This window comes from Lepidochelys olivacea (assembly GCF_965140295.1).
Source record: "Lepidochelys olivacea isolate rLepOli2 genome assembly, chromosome: 1".
NCBI classification, from domain to species: domain Eukaryota; kingdom Metazoa; phylum Chordata; order Testudines; family Cheloniidae; genus Lepidochelys; species Lepidochelys olivacea.
The window spans coordinates 193,825,333-193,840,891 of record NC_140411.1 but is presented as its reverse complement, the minus strand read 5'-3'; the positions used below and the strand labels follow the sequence as shown (position 1 = coordinate 193,840,891).

At 40.9% G+C, this 15,559-nt stretch overlaps 1 protein-coding gene across 1 annotated transcript in view; it reads left to right on the top strand.

Moving 5' to 3' along the window:
* TMPRSS7 (transmembrane serine protease 7) overlaps window positions 1-13,676 on the top strand; it is a gene marked incomplete at its 5' end in the record, with an annotated part of 48,980 nt that extends 35,304 nt beyond the window's left edge. Inside the window, 8 exons of the mRNA XM_084617474.1 lie at window positions 665-801; window positions 1,892-1,999; window positions 3,667-3,777; window positions 5,519-5,635; window positions 8,938-9,115; window positions 10,057-10,325; window positions 11,096-11,232; window positions 13,471-13,676. Coding sequence (XP_084473600.1) covers window positions 665-801; window positions 1,892-1,999; window positions 3,667-3,777; window positions 5,519-5,635; window positions 8,938-9,115; window positions 10,057-10,325; window positions 11,096-11,232; window positions 13,471-13,641 — 1,228 coding nt within the window. The 3' untranslated portion in view covers window positions 13,642-13,676. The remainder of the gene's footprint in view (window positions 1-664; window positions 802-1,891; window positions 2,000-3,666; window positions 3,778-5,518; window positions 5,636-8,937; window positions 9,116-10,056; window positions 10,326-11,095; window positions 11,233-13,470) is intronic.
* Between the last annotated feature and the right edge of the window lie 1,883 nt (window positions 13,677-15,559).

Sequence of the window (15,559 nt, the reverse complement as noted above, 5' to 3'; positions counted from 1 at the left end):
AACCAATCACCATACCTTATCTAAAATCACAGGCTTACTGAAATCTTAGGTTCAAATCCCAGTAATAGTGTTGCCAACTCTCATGATTTTATCACAAGTCTTGGGATTTTTGGTGTATATGTTCAAGCCCAAGCTCCTGGAGTCAAGAGGCTACATGCAAAATCTCAGTATTCATTAAAGAAAGTTAAGTTTCTCCCTCACTCCTGCAGGGAACAGCTTGAAGGCATGCAGTGAGAGCCTCAGGGCTCAGAACCTACAAGGCAAAAATCCTGAATGTGGTGTTTAAATAAAGTCTCTCAATTTTTAAGTCAGTCCCATGATTATTTTTTTTTTGAATGCTTGAGGTTGGCAATAGTGCAGTAGGTTCGATTTCCCCCTCTGTAGTTCAGTGAGAAGTACATTGAGCTATGTAGCTTACTGTGCATGTGTCTTTCAGATGAGACCTCTTCTCCCCCATCCCCTCCAAAAAGAAAACAGTCTCATCTGCTCTGTGAGGGATAACATCACATTTCTCATTTTCCCTTGTCTCCTAGGCTGAAATCTGTTAGGCAGCTATACTGTGTACTAGGTGGCTGCACTTTGGCGATGTTATACTTAAATAATATGTGAAGCACTTTAGTGCAAAAGCGGCTTTTTAACTAATGTTATCATCACTCACTTTTAGGTACTGTGGCTACTACATTGATCACCAAACAGTTTTCCGTGTCGCAAGCTCTGTAGTGAACGTTGAGCTTCAGTGTAGTTCCAAGCTTTCAGAGCAGCCGCTTCTGGTGGAATATGGGAGCTACAACATCAGCCAACGTAAAATGGATTTCAGTTTTTTGCCATGCATGTTTATAAAATCCCTTTTTGAATTAAAATATTTACCACAAGTTTAGTTTTATTAAGATTCATGACAAATGGATTTCCCGAGAAACTGAATTAACTTGAGAATAAATATTCCAAGTAAATCCTGTTTTCTTCATTAACCTTAAGTAAAAGAGTTTAAACCTAAAATAAGTCAATGACCTACCCTGAGATTTATCAACTGGTTCACAGTGTTCTAAAATGTCAGCTAAATTTGCCATTCTGTCACCCCCACACACACACACCAAAGCCATTGTTAATGCCTGTCTTTGTTGTTGCTGCTCCAGAGAGCTCCCTCAATTAAACAGTTCACCAATTAACAAACTCTGACCATACAGTTTTTTCTATGGGTTTGCGTACTCTACCATGCAGCAATCATAACTAAAGAACCAGCTATGAACAGCAGAAGTTGTAGGTAGTTGGTGTAAAACCACAGGGAATCTTTATTGGGCAGCGTAACACAGAAAAGATGTATGTGAGGGAGGGGGAAATACATGAGGCTATAGTAGGAAAAAATCCCAACTGAGATCTGTTTAATTGAGGGGGACTGTGTGTATAAATCTTATACTCTAAACTTTCTTATGCCCATCTTCTACACTGGAACTGGACTGGTCCATACTGCAGTGACATTTGCATTTGACATGCATAAACAGAAATGGACATCAGAAAGGAATCTGAATATTAAAAAAAGAACCAGGCCATTCTTGTTTCTATGGTGAAAGTTAAGTGAAGAGTAGGGTGCAAGAGTATGGCTAACATTAAATGCTTTCCAGTAAGTTAAGGGGGCAGTAATAACACAGCTAACAATATTTTTTAACAGGTTTCAGAGTAGAAGCCGTGTTAGCCTGTATCCGCAAAAAGAACAGGAGTACCTGTGGCACCTTAGAAACTAACAAAAGTTACCATACAAACTGTGAGAGGCTAATTAGTTAAGATGAGCTATTTTACTTTGTTTTCTTACAATATTTTAATCGCGTTACTTTCCTGTTGTGAATTACAAATATTTGGAAGCAGAGAATTGATAGATTATGCATTTTGCCTTCAGCATGTCCAGCCGAGTACTTCAAATGTTCCACCGGTTTATGCATTGAGCAGGCTCAGCGCTGTGATGGGGTAAATGACTGCTTTGATGAAAGCGATGAACTCTTTTGTGGTTAGTATTTGCTTATTATTTGCAAACGGAAACCCAAAGTATGTGTTAGCATTTTTTCTGTTGGAATTTAAAGAAGATAGTACTAGAAAACTTGAGATTTCCAGCCTGTTTTTGCAGGCCTGAGATTAATTCAGATTTGGTTGCTTAAACAATTGTGAAAAATTTTTGAGCCTTGTTTATTTGCCATAGCCACGATGGTGATATTAAAGAGCAAGGGGATATAGGTCAATCAGTTATCCAAAAATAACTGAAAGAAGTCATGTTTGTTTTCCTCTGGAAAACAAAAACATTCTATGTCCCACCCACTTCCTCATCCTCTTCATCTTAGCAATGCGACTTTATTCGAAATGCACATTAATGGGTGCTGTTGGGGACAGGCTATATAGTGGGTTAGTGCACTAGCCTTCAGTCATTAAGGATGCATTATCTGAAAACTATAATGGAAGGGATGGCTGAACATCAGATTGGAAATAACCAGTTACAGTTAAAATCAATAGGGTGTAGTGTGTTAATTGAGATGGAATATACAGGCCCAAAGAGTTGAAGTTGTTACCATGATCCTGAAACCGTGCAGCTTTAAACAGTGTTAAATAAGGGTTGGGGTTTGGTATATCGAGACCTCAGCCTGCTTAGTACCATGGTAAACACTTTAAACTTTTTTATTAAAGAGAAAGAAAAGAAGGAAAAATAGTTAAAGCATTTGAAATGTAAAGTATTAAGACTTTAATTTTAATAATATTGCTTGTTCCCTTTTTCTCTAGCTAGAGAGAGGTTTCAGAAGGAAAATGCCCTTATTTGACAGTCTCTTAGGTGGTATTAAAGATGTTAATATTTGTCCTTTGTGGGGAAAGAGAAGAAATTAGTTGTGATTGGCTGGAGCTGTTTGTTCTTGTTAAAATCCAATCCCGTTTCATCCCAGGTGGTGGTTGGGATTCAGCTGGAGCCAGGGGAGGTGGCGATGTTATTTGGGTTCCTCTCTCTGGCCCAGTCTGGTCAGGACATTGTTCAGATTAGGATGATGAAGTTCCAGTGTCCCAGGAGATGGTGGGGTGGCAACCATGATGACTTCTCTCCAAGTCTCCTTCTTTAAGGAGCCCCAAAGCAGCAATGGATGGAATAGCCCGTCCTCTCGTTGTTTTGGCCACCAACTAGGCTTAGTTTCCAACACACCAATATTGGTTCCCTAATATCCTGTTCCACACTTTCCTTGTTTACCAGGCATGATCATAGCACAGTCCTGGAGTTATATCAGTAGGCCTTTTTAGTTGGACTAATTCAGTCTTTGTTTCCCTTTTGTATCTTTGCGTATCATCATTTGTTGTTACAGGTTATTGTGAAATCTTATGAACTTACACTCAATTTTTACAGCTGACATCACAATTAGGATAAATTTGTAGGCTCAATAATTACAACCGATGTGGGTTTAATTTCTGAATCTGCCACTGACTAGTTTTGTGACCTTGGGTGATTTACTTAGTGTTCTTCTCTTTGGTTTCCTCATGCATAAGACAGTAATAATTCTTACCTGTGTAAAGCACCTGGTGATAGAGGAAGATGTATAAATCTTTTAGATGGTGGCAGCGTTGGTATTAATAAAACTCTACACAGACCTCCAGACTTAACCATGATATTTGCGTTGCTGATCTCTTGCTTTCTTCCTACTCCAGCTGTGCCCAAAGAGAACTGTAATGCCAGCTTCTTGATGCAGTATACTTCACTTGCCTGCAATGGAATACATGACTGTGAGGATGGCAGAGATGAGCAGAACTGCACCAAAAGTATGGTTACTTTTTGGTCATGTATGTTTCCTCTCCATCACTTACCCAACTCTAGTTGGAATATCTGGCCCAAATGAGTTACTCTAAAGGGCATAGACAAGCTCTAACATGAAAATCTTTAGACAATTGTTTTTGTGTAGGCATGAAATGATGCTTAGCTTCCTGAGATGCTTGTAAAAAAGCCCAACAAACCTCTGAGGCTGCTCTTAGGATTCAGTGCCTGTAAAGAGCTATGTAAGAGGTAAGTCTTATTAGGAGTCAGCATAGTTTTGTTTCAAGCACAGATATTTCTCAGATCAGCAAGACACCAAAAGACCAAAATTGGGGAAATTCAACAAAAATATTTTTTTCAGGCTAGCCATGTTTTACTCCTATTTAACTTTTATTCTAGCCATGTGAAATTTCATAGGATATTTCTGAGTTGGCAAGAAATTAGTGTTTCATTTATTTAATGTGACCCAAGAAGGAATAGAAAAAGATATGAAGGACTCAGAGGTTGGAATACACCTTACCTAAAATATGATTATTAAAGCTTCCCTCATTGAGTTGCTATGGTTAACTTATGCTGTTGTAATAAAAGCGTTGACGTCTTTGCTAATGACTTTCATTGTTTTCCAGTCTACACTTAGGCCTTGCCTACACTTAAATTTTTACAGCATAACTTTGCTGGTTAGGAGCATGAAAAAGAATCACACCTCCCAGCATAGCTATGTCACCAAAAGCCTTATTGGAGATGCTGCTTATATGAGGAAAATTTTCTTTTGCTGGTATAGCTTACTCTGTTCAGTTTTTGCCAGTATAAGCTGAATATCTAATAGGGGTCATAAATATAAAGGGAAGGGTAAACCCCTTTGAAATCCCTCCTGGCCAGGGGAAAGCTCCTCTCACCTGTAAAGGGTTAAGAAGCTAAAGGTAACCTCGCTGGCACCTGACCAAAATGACCAATGAGGAGACAAGATACTTTCAAAAGCTGGGAGGAGGGAGAGAAACAAAGGGTCTGTGTCTGTCGGTACGCTGCTTTTGCCGGGGATAGAACAGGAATGGAGTCTTAGAACTTTTAGTAAGTAATCTAGCTAGGTATGCATTAGATTATGATTTCTTTAAATGGCTGAGAAAAGAACTGTGCTGAATAGAATGACTATTTCTGTCTGTGTGTCTTTTTTGTAACTTAAGGTTTTGCCTAGAGGGATTCTCTATGTTTTGAATCTAATTACCCTGTAAGGTATCTACCATCCTGATTTTACAGAGGTGATTTCTTTACTTCTGTTTACTTCTATTTCTATTAAAAGTCTTCTTGTAAGAAAACTGAATGCTTTTTCATTGTTCTCAGATCCAAGGGTTTGGGTCTGTGGTCACCTATGCAAATTGGTGAGGATTTTTACCAAACCTTTCCCAGGAAGTGGGGTGCAAGGGTTGGGAGGATTTTGGGGGGAAAGACGTGTCCAAACTACGTTTCCCAGTAAACCCAGTTAGAGTTTGGTGGTGGCAGTGGATATTCCAAGGACAAAGGATAAAATTAATTTGTACGTTGGGGAAGTTTTAACCTAAGCTGGTAAAAGTAAGCTTAGGAGGTTTACATGCAGGTCCCCACATCTGTACCCTAGAGTTCAGAGTGGGGGAGGAACCTTGACAAGGGGTTTTTGTAGTGGGGGTTTGGCCAACTAGTGGAGACCATTTCTTAGTCCACGTTGCTGGATTGACATTCCAGAAGCATATGGTTCCTTTTTGTTTCCTGTTTCAGGTATTCCTTGCACCAACCAAACTTTCAAGTGCAGAGATAATATTTGCATTAGAAAGCAAAATGCAAAGTGTGATGGAACAGCAGACTGTCTTGATGGAAGTGATGAAAGCAACTGCAGTAAGAGGCTCTCTCAATTATTAATCTTCAAATTTTAGCTTTTTATATTTAAATTACATTTTTTCCTATTTAAAGTACATACACTTTCTACTCAGTGGTAAGTATGTTCAGAACGTGTTAAGAACATTGTTAATAAGTTGAAGTTTGGAAATCAAGTGATATTAGGTTTCATTTGTGTTGTTACGGAACTTCCATCATTTTTTAGTGTTTGTATTGTGAGGAGCCTTAACTCAAACTTGTGTGTGTGGTTTTAATCTTCAGGTTTAAAATAGATTCTTGTCTGGGGAGCTAGAGAGCAGGGTGAGTTGCAGAGTGAAGTTGGGTAGTCAGTCAAAGAATCAGATCTATTCAAGTTAAAAATTTGCCAACACTGCAGAGAGTTTTTTAACTGATGCACCAGCTTCCTCAGTCACTTAATTTAGAAGATATTGTTCCCATTACATGATGATAAAATCCTATTAAGAGGATGGATGCCTCAGCAAACCATCGGTGATTTGAATTTTCTGAGGATCATGGTAAATTTGGAGGGAGAAGGGAGAGCTGCCAAGGATAAACAGTTATCTTGAAAAGTTACATAAAATCTAACTTTTTTACTATGAGCTGTGTGCTAATGAAAGGTGCATGGCTGACATCACAGGATACTAGTCCTCTGTGCACGGGAAAAAGTATAGCATGGAACATAGTGATTAAACCAATGCAATAATATCTGCCTGAATTTGCAGGTGGTCTTAGACAAATCGCTCTGAGAAGTGTAACCTGCCTCTTTCAAGGTCAAGTGTTATTGGCACCATTTGGAACTTAAATGGCAACATGAATTATTTTAATGCAGATCAAAGCATGAAAAAAGAGATGCTCTATAATGAAGATCTGTGCTATCTCAGTGGCATCTGTTTATTTCATTTATTGTATTATTCTTCCATTACTTAGTGTAGGCTCACGCCTTTTGGCAGGGAATGTTCCATGTTAGGTTAGGACTGTGCCTACAACGGTTCTGTGATTGGGATCCGAGGTGCTACTGCAATACATGTAATCAATAATAATAAAAATCTTACGTTGGCATGATGAGAAGGTAGAATCTTGGTTTGTTTTCCAATCTGTTAGCTACAAATATAAGTCAGAGAATATTCGTATCTCTTTATACCAGCAAGTTGCTCACATACACATCCCAGTATTGCCAATCCCAAAACATAAGCTGGACACCAAAAAATCACGACACTTAACATTTAAATCATGGTGTTTGTCTGTCATCTGACTTTTGAACTTCACTTGCCCACCCCAGTGCACGTGCCAAATTAATGTTGCCAGCTCCTGCTAATTTATACTGAGACTATTTTTTGTCCCCTTTTTAAATAAGTTCTAGCCAGGGGACTCAAATAAGGTCAGAACCTCATTGTTACGCAGTGTCCAAACACAAAAGCATCTCTCACCTGAAGAGCTTACCTTCTCATGCAAAGCATGGCAATGAGTTTGTGATACGGGAGCTGGGAATGGGACTAGCCAAGATCCTTTTGTATAGGGCTGCCCACCAAACAACCTTTGAAAAGGAGGCATTGCTTTGTGGAAAGGGTAAGTATGCTAACTCAGGTCTGATCTTTCTGGAGGCAGGTACGGTCCTCCACTCCTCTCGGGGGACTTCAGGCAGAATGTTCCACGCATTGCTGTGTCTCAAATACTCTATTGGCCATATCCCGTTCTTAAAGTGATGGCTCCCATTAACCAAAACACACACACTGAAAATGCAGGCTATGAAAGGACAACAAGAAAACAAATGTTAATACAACAAATTCATTTCTAAATCCAGTGTTCTGCTACATAAAACATCCTGGGCTCCTTATGTTAACTTGGATACAGAAATATGTTTTTTTACCCCTGCATACACCATAAGTGCACAACCTTCAGATCCTTCCCACAGACCTCTTCCAGTTATAGGAATAATTGGTGAGAGGGAAGGCATGCTGTTATCTTTGCTGTAAACCAGTCTATAGAGGGAGACATGTAACAAGACTCCTGTTTGAGTCACTCTTGGGGGCTGAACCAAGGACTGATGGATCTAAAAGCATGAGCCTCTAGCACTTGAGCATACCCCCCCCCCCCCCCGCAGAACTCTTAGCATGGAAGTAGTGGCAGTGTCATAAAGGTCTGAGTGATCCAACTGCTAGTGAGTGAGACAGAGCCATATGGTTCATGTAGCTAATTGAAGCACCTAATTTGCCATTTTCCTTCTGAATGCCCTGTGGCAAAATGGGTGAGACTAAGCTCTCTTACAATGGAGACTTGTGTTCTAGTCCCCAGTCTTTCTGAAGTGACCTTGTGCAAGCTCTTAATTACCTCATCTGTGGGATGAGTGAGTGATAGTTAACCCCTGAAGGGTATGAAACTCCTAAAAAGAGTGGCTCATAAGAGAGGTGGTGAAATGCCTAGAAACATAAACAGTCATCAGTGGAGAGCTGGGATAAGAGCTCATGGTATATAGATTTGTAGTTTAGTGCATCGTCTTCTAGGTAACAGGGCTTTGCGGGATAGGGCGGGAAGGGGGAAATCTTTCTCCCTTGTGTCCTAAGTCACATGATGTGTGGAGCTTTTCATGTCATTGTGAGACTGCCAGTAGCAGGGGCCAAAATTGTTGTATTCGTAAGTTTACAGGAGCCGGCAACAGTGATTTCTACGCCAAGTTATTGACCACTGCAAGTGTAGTCTGTGTGAAATAAACTTTTTTGGCTCCAATCCATTCCTGAGTGGACAGGAATCCAAGTCATAAACCTCCCACTCAACTGCCGCTTTCTTCACAGTTTCAAGAGAAGGGCAGCAACAAGTAGAGTAGTTCAGTAATGCTGTGTAGCTCCTCCAAAAGTATCTGGTATCTGGTCTCCCCCCCACCCCCCTGTATCTAGTTTATATATTGAAACCCACCCACAGTAAATTTATTCTCCCAACATCTCTGCGAGGTAGGGAAGGGTTATCTCTGCTTTGCAGATGGTGAATTGAGGCACAGAGAGTGAGTGACTGGCTCACAATTGCTCCGGAAGTCTGTGGCAAAGCTAGGAGGAGAACCCAGAACTCCCCAGTCCGGTGCAGTAACCACAAGACCATCTTTTCTTTCCAAGAATAGGTAAGATAAATCTAGGACCCCCTGTCTCCAGGGTTTTTGGTTCAGGGCCTTTCAGTGAAATGCATTTCAAAATGCCTTTGTTGAAGTTGATGGTGGGAAGAAGGATTCTTTCTTCCTCCATTTGGGAAGCATCCTCGCACATGATGGGTGTTAGTGTCATAGAAATAATAAACTTATCAATCTTCTTTTAAAGGCTGCGGCAGTAGTAAAATCAGTGATATCTACCATCGAATCATAGGAGGCTCTGATGCACAGGAAGGTGAATGGCCCTGGCAAGTCAGCCTCCATTTTGTTGGAGTTGCTTATTGTGGGGCATCGGTGATCTCTAGGGAATGGCTTCTGTCTGCGGCTCATTGTTTTCAAGGAAACAGGTAAACAGTGACATCCACTTAATGGACCTGAAGCATTTTCAGTACCTCTGAATGTGGTGGTTTCTGGTAGATATGGCACAGGGTGACTTAACTGAACACTGTCACTTGATTTCAGTTCATTTAATACTATGAATTAAATAATGAGGGGGTTTAACCAGTATCATCTTACAAAAATAATTCCCCTGCACTTCACATGTACAGAAATCCTAATGATGTCGAGGAGTCCAGTTTTTAAATTTACCTTTCATTTCACATAGTCTAAATTAAGTTTTGGTGGCATGTTGAGTACGTACACTGTATTCCCTCACAGCATGAGTATAAATAACAGTGTAGCCAGTGAGGATCTGCTTCGGCAGGTAAAGACATGCCAGAACCTTACAGTATATACCCTACGCACCTTTCTACATGCCCAAGCAGGGCCTCTCATGTCTACCATGCGAACTTTAGCAGACTAGTGTCTTGCTGCATTCCCACTGTCAGAGCCACATGTAGCTACCTACACACCACAGTGTGGACACAGCCTGCTTTTCACTGTGGCGTGTAACTACACATACCCTATATGCTGCCACCAGTGTAGAAAAGGCCTTCGATGCAGGTATCTACAAGGTGGTATTACTAACAGTGTGCTGCTAATAGCAAGTTAGACGCCTTTACAGGGAGGTGTGAGGACAAGGTCCTCGTCCCAAAGAATTACTATGTAGCTAAGACAACAAGGAAGCTTAAAAAGGGAATAGGAAGCTGCAGTAAAAGCATTTTGGGTAAAACGTGATACCAGCACGTATTCTGTTAGTTCCATATTTTGTGGTTTTGGTTTTCTTCTTTTGGGTTTAAAAATTGCATTTTATAATTCAACACCAGGGTTTTCCTGGGCATTGTGTCATGAAGATGTTTCCAAGAATTTGCCTTGAAGATTGATTGTACATTAATCCATTGTCAATCAGGCTATCCGATCCTCGAGCTTGGACTGCGCACTTAGGCATGCGCACGCAAGGGAACGCCAAGTTTGTGTCTGCAGTGAGAAGAATCATTGTTCACGAATACTATAACAGCAGAAACTATGACTATGATGTTGCACTGCTACAGCTAAGCCTGCCATGGCCTGACACAATGAAACACGTCATTCAACCGATCTGCATACCTCCACTTTCACATAAAACACACAGTGGCGAGAAGTGCTGGATAACAGGCTGGGGTCAAAGGCAAGAAGCAGGTGAGCTCTTTACTTTCGTTCACTGATAGGTCCAAACTGAGTTCCGTTGTAAGCAAATGCATCTCCGTTGACTCAAGTGAAGTTGTACTGGCTCACTCCAAGGTTGAATTTGACTTGTGGCTGGTTAGTCTTCACTCTTTGCTGCATAAAACAAGACTACACTCAAATGGAAGGACGGGGCAGGATTCCTTATTTCCTACTGCCCTGTAGTGCGTGTGTTCTGTTCTTCCTGTCTGAAGGGGGTAAGCTTCTAGAAGTGTCTTAGGGAGGTTAACTCCAGACACTACGACTGTTCGTTCTGATGGTAACTTGACATCCTGATTGGAGAATTCAACTGGCTAGAGTTTCTGTAGAACCAGGTAGAACTAAAAATCTCATGTGTTTATGTAGTTTGGATTAAACTTGCATGGAACTAATCTTTGTATGGTGTTAGGTGTTGTGGAATATTATTGTTGAACTATTTGTGTAGGGCCTGATCTTTGCTCCTCAGATGCATTCATGCAGCTGCTGGTACGTTAGAAGACAATGAGATGTAAGTTTTAAAAGAAAGGAAGTTAATTGTTTAACACAAGTTGTATTGAACTTACATTTGTATTGAACAATACATTATCTTCATGGGTTGTATTGAGATAATTGCCTGGATCTGGAGCAACAGGAGTTAAACTGTTGGGAGGGAGTCTCCAGAAGCTAACACACTAACTGTCAAATACATGAGCAGTATTTTTGAAGTCTGTTAAATCAGGTTGGCTTTCTTTCAATGTGTTTTCCAGATGACCAGGGTTCAGCAATTCTGCAGAAAGCTGAGGTAGAAATTGTTGACCAAACATTGTGTCATTCCACATATGGGATTATCACAGCCCGGATGCTATGTGCGGGGATGATGTCTGGGACAAAAGATGGCTGCAAAGTAGGTTTTTTAAATACAGCTCAAATTAAATCATTCTCTTTGATCTTTCATTGTAGTTTTATAAGTGGTAAAGAACTATTGGCTAACTGTCTTGATGTATGTATAGTTCTGCTCTGAAAAACAGCTGTGCAAAAGACCCTTTTATCAGTAAATCTGCCATCTGTGTGCTTGCTGACTTCACTAGCATTAAATGTGTTGGCAGTGGTGGGAAAGGAAATATTATTACTCTGGTTAGTACTACAAAACCAACACAGCAAAGAAGAAGCTGAGACTTACTTCTTTGTGTGCATCAATAGCACTGTTTGCTAAGTTTCAGTTACAGGGCCAATGGGTCACAGAAATGCAAGTCAGGATCACAAGGTCTCAGGATAAATACTGCCTTCAAACAGATGAAGACTTAAAAGAAAGCCTGAACCTAGCCTGACTCTTGGATGCCAGGTTGGGATTACAAGGTTGACAGCTGAAGTGCAAGAAAGCAAGCAAGCATAATTTCACAAGTGAATGGCATACTTGATGTGGAGTCACTGAAAGACAATAAACATGGAATTCTGTAATGTCATTTGTACAATCACTTTGCTCAGTCACTAAGATGAGTATATCTGCTCTTTTAAAACTTGAGGGCCAGAATCTGAGTGTTTTTAAATCCTGTCCTGGCCAGGATGGAAGTGGGATTGACCTATAAACCTGTCCTGTCCTTTTGCTAGTGTTGGAAAGTGATACTGAAAAAATAAGTATCTAAGGCCTTGCCTACATAAGGAATTTGCCCCAATCCACCAATCAGGAGTTAACACTACTACAGCTATGTGAGTGGGTGTCATACATAGTCAAGGAAAGCCACAATTTGCAGCATTGATGCCTTGTCCCATTGAAAGCTGGAGTAAGCACCACTGGCTGATTTTTGTGATTCTTAGAGCTAGTCAAAACCTGGAATTTCCAAATTGGGACAAAAACATTGAAATTTCTGAACTTTTGTTTTGGTAACATTGAAATGACCTGATCAAAATCTTTGATTTTGACTTCTATTTTATTAGTGTATTGTATAAGATAAAATTCAAAACAGTGAAGTTGAAACACAACATTTAAATTGTTTCCTTCAAAATATTGGATGAAATCAGAACATGTCTCTGAAAGCTTACTCCAGCTTTCAAATCAGCTTTTCTCTCTTGCAATTTTTGACCAGTTCTAGTAACCACCCTGATGGAGCTTTGTTGATTGGCTCCCAATTGCCAGATGTGGGGTAAAATCTCAAAGTAGAGTAGACTTGAATCATCATGTCGACTTTAGATTTGTATCATGAATGTGGAGGAACTATACCATGGATCATCTATTTCTATGAAATTTTGCAAATAGTACTGTTACCAGAGTACCCTAGTGATAGAGAATACTGCTACTAGGTTGTCTTTTATAGCATTGTAGTTGCCTTGTGTTTTTATAAGGGTTAGTATCGTTCAGAGCAGATTTCTTTATCATACTCCCCTATTTTCAAATGCCTTTATTATTTTTCCATACATATTTTCTTCATTCTGAAGCCTGTTTAAACTGTATAGTGTCATAGAAAGGAAGAAACACGACTTAAAACAAATATGCTTGGCTATCTCTCACTCATGAGTTCCACATTGTTTCTATTTGTATTTGACTTAAAGGTCCAGTCCTGTTCCCACTTAAATGTTATTTCATATTTTATTTTGGAGTTAAAAAAGCTATTTGTGGAATATTATTGTTGAACTATTTGTGCAGGGCCTGATCTTTGCTCCTCAGATGCATTCATGCAGCTGCTGGTATGTTAGAAGACAATGAGATGTGTGCATCTATTAGAGGGCGGAATTTGGTCTTTGTTCTAAGTTGCAAGGATGATATTGAATCCTAAAATGTATTGCATTAAATCCATTAATAAAGATAATACTTTTCAATCGCAAGTGAAGGTACCCCTAGTTTGGACAAAAAAATAAGAGTCTATATAATTCTAAGATCATATCCCGTGCATGTTAGATGACAGCAAATGTTAGTAGAATAGGTGATACAATGCAGATCAGACTTATCCATTTGTATTTAATGGCATTCATTTCTTTTATTCCTAGTCAGACCTACTGGGCCAAGTTTTTCTGTCATTAAGCAAAATTTCCACTGAGCTCCATGGAGTTGTTGCCCAAGTTGTTGCCCAAAATACTGTGGAATTTTGCCTAGGTTTTATTACTCTTTTTACCATAGAATATCTAAACTAAAATATTCTTTTCTTAGGGTGATTCTGGGGGACCCCTATCATGTCGAAGCAACGGCGATGGAAAATGGTTTTTGACTGGCATTGTTAGCTGGGGTTATGGCTGTGGAAGACCAAATTTCCCTGGTGTATACACAAGGGTGTCAAAGTTTTCTCCGTGGATTCACAGATATGTGCCTTTGGTTTTGTAATCTGGAAATGGTCAAATGGCAACAAAGTATATTGTATCTGGATTATCTCCATTAAAATCATATTAATAAAAGTTGGTGGAAGTTCAATTTTTTTGCATGCATCACAGATCACACAAATGCCTTATCTTCAAAAGGTCCACAAATTCTACTTGCTGCAATAGAAAATACAGGGCATCTGTTCAGCTGGAGGGTGAGATTGTATTTCGCATGTCTGGAAAGCCTAGTGCAAGGGATGTTTAAGGTAGACCACAGGCATGCTAGGACGAATAAGTGTCAACTTTTGAAAGCAATATGGACAGAGCAATGACTGCAATGGGAAATGACCATGCAAGTCACAACAATTGTGCAGTTTTGGCAGAAGAGTCATAGAGTTGAAGACCAGAAGGGACCACCAGGTCATCTAGCCCGGGAATCTCAAACTTAAAGCTCATGCTCAAATAAATTGGTTAGTCTCTAAGGTGCCACAAGTACTCCTTTTCTTTTTGCAAATACAGACTAACACGGCTGTTACTCTGAAACTTAAATCACCACGCGGTCCACATGAGGACTAGTACATTGGCCTGAGGGGCACATCACTGACACCTGCCCCCCTCTGCCCCAGCCCCACCCCTTCCATGAAGCCCCGCCCCATCCGAACCCTTCCCCAAAGTCCCCACCCCAATTCCGCCCCCTCCCTGCCCCTATTCCAACCCCTTCCACAAATCCTGGGCACGGCCCCGCCTCTTCCCCGCCTCTTCCCCATAGCGCTCTTCCCCCCTGCCTGCTGGAAAGCCCTAAGCACTGCCAAACAGCTGTTTGGTGGTGGGAAGTGCCTGGAGGTAGGCAGAGGAGCAGGCACGCAGCGCACTGGGCGGGGAGGGGAGGCGGCAGGTGAGGGGAGTTTGGCGGCCACAGGAAATAACTCCATGTGTCTGAGACCCGTGATCTAGTCTGACTTCCTGTGTATTGCAGGCCACCACCCAGCATCCAGACGCTAACTCAACAACCAAAATGAGATTACAGCCCACAGGAGACTAGACTATTATGTGCCACAGGCAGAGAATAGGAGGGACCAAGGTGCACCTGTGTTTGAGGCCCCTGCAATGGCAGGGAAATGATTAAGTGAGATATAACCAGATAATCCTGGCAAGTGACCCAGGCCCACACACTGCAGAGGAAGGCAAAAAAAAAAAAAGACAACCCGAGGTCATTTCCAGTCTGACCTGGAGGAAAACTCCTTCCTGACCCCACACATGGCAATCAGTTTGACTCTGAGCAGGTGAGCAAGAACCAGTCTTAGTGCAAACAAGAGGAAGAGTTGGGTCCCATGGCAGCAGCTGTATTTCTCTACAAGCATGCAAAAACAAAAAGAAAAGCCAGGCCAATGAGCAGCCAAAGGAAATCAATCCAGTCTTTCTTGTGACCTGTGAGTCTTTTCCTTGTTCTTCCCATTTCTCCAATATTACCTGGTAATAGTCTAAACAATCAGCAGTAATGGCGCCTTCTGTCAGGAAGCAGGAGATAAGATCAGTACTTATGTCACAATCAATCCATTCCCCGTAGCTGTTGATGTCCTGCATGGTGGGAGCATGAAGTAGCATCCACCTTAGTATTTGTGCCCACTAATCTTCCTTTCTTCACCTCTTCCAGCAAGAAGACAACATCAAGTGAAGGAGACCAGACTGACGTTGAAAAGCATGGCAGAAGAGTTGAGAGTAAAAGAGGATAAATGATAGTAGACGAGTTTCATTTTCTTTTTGCTCCTCCTCAGACACCAGCAGTCTGAATTCCAAAAGCCACTTTCCAGGGATTATCATTGGCCATCTACTGGTGACTACCTATCAATGGAACAAGTATACTAATTGACCGGGAGAAATAAGTCCTTCTGCTCTGCTGGCTGAGAACTGCAGCTTCAAAACAGCTGACAACCCCTCCCTGC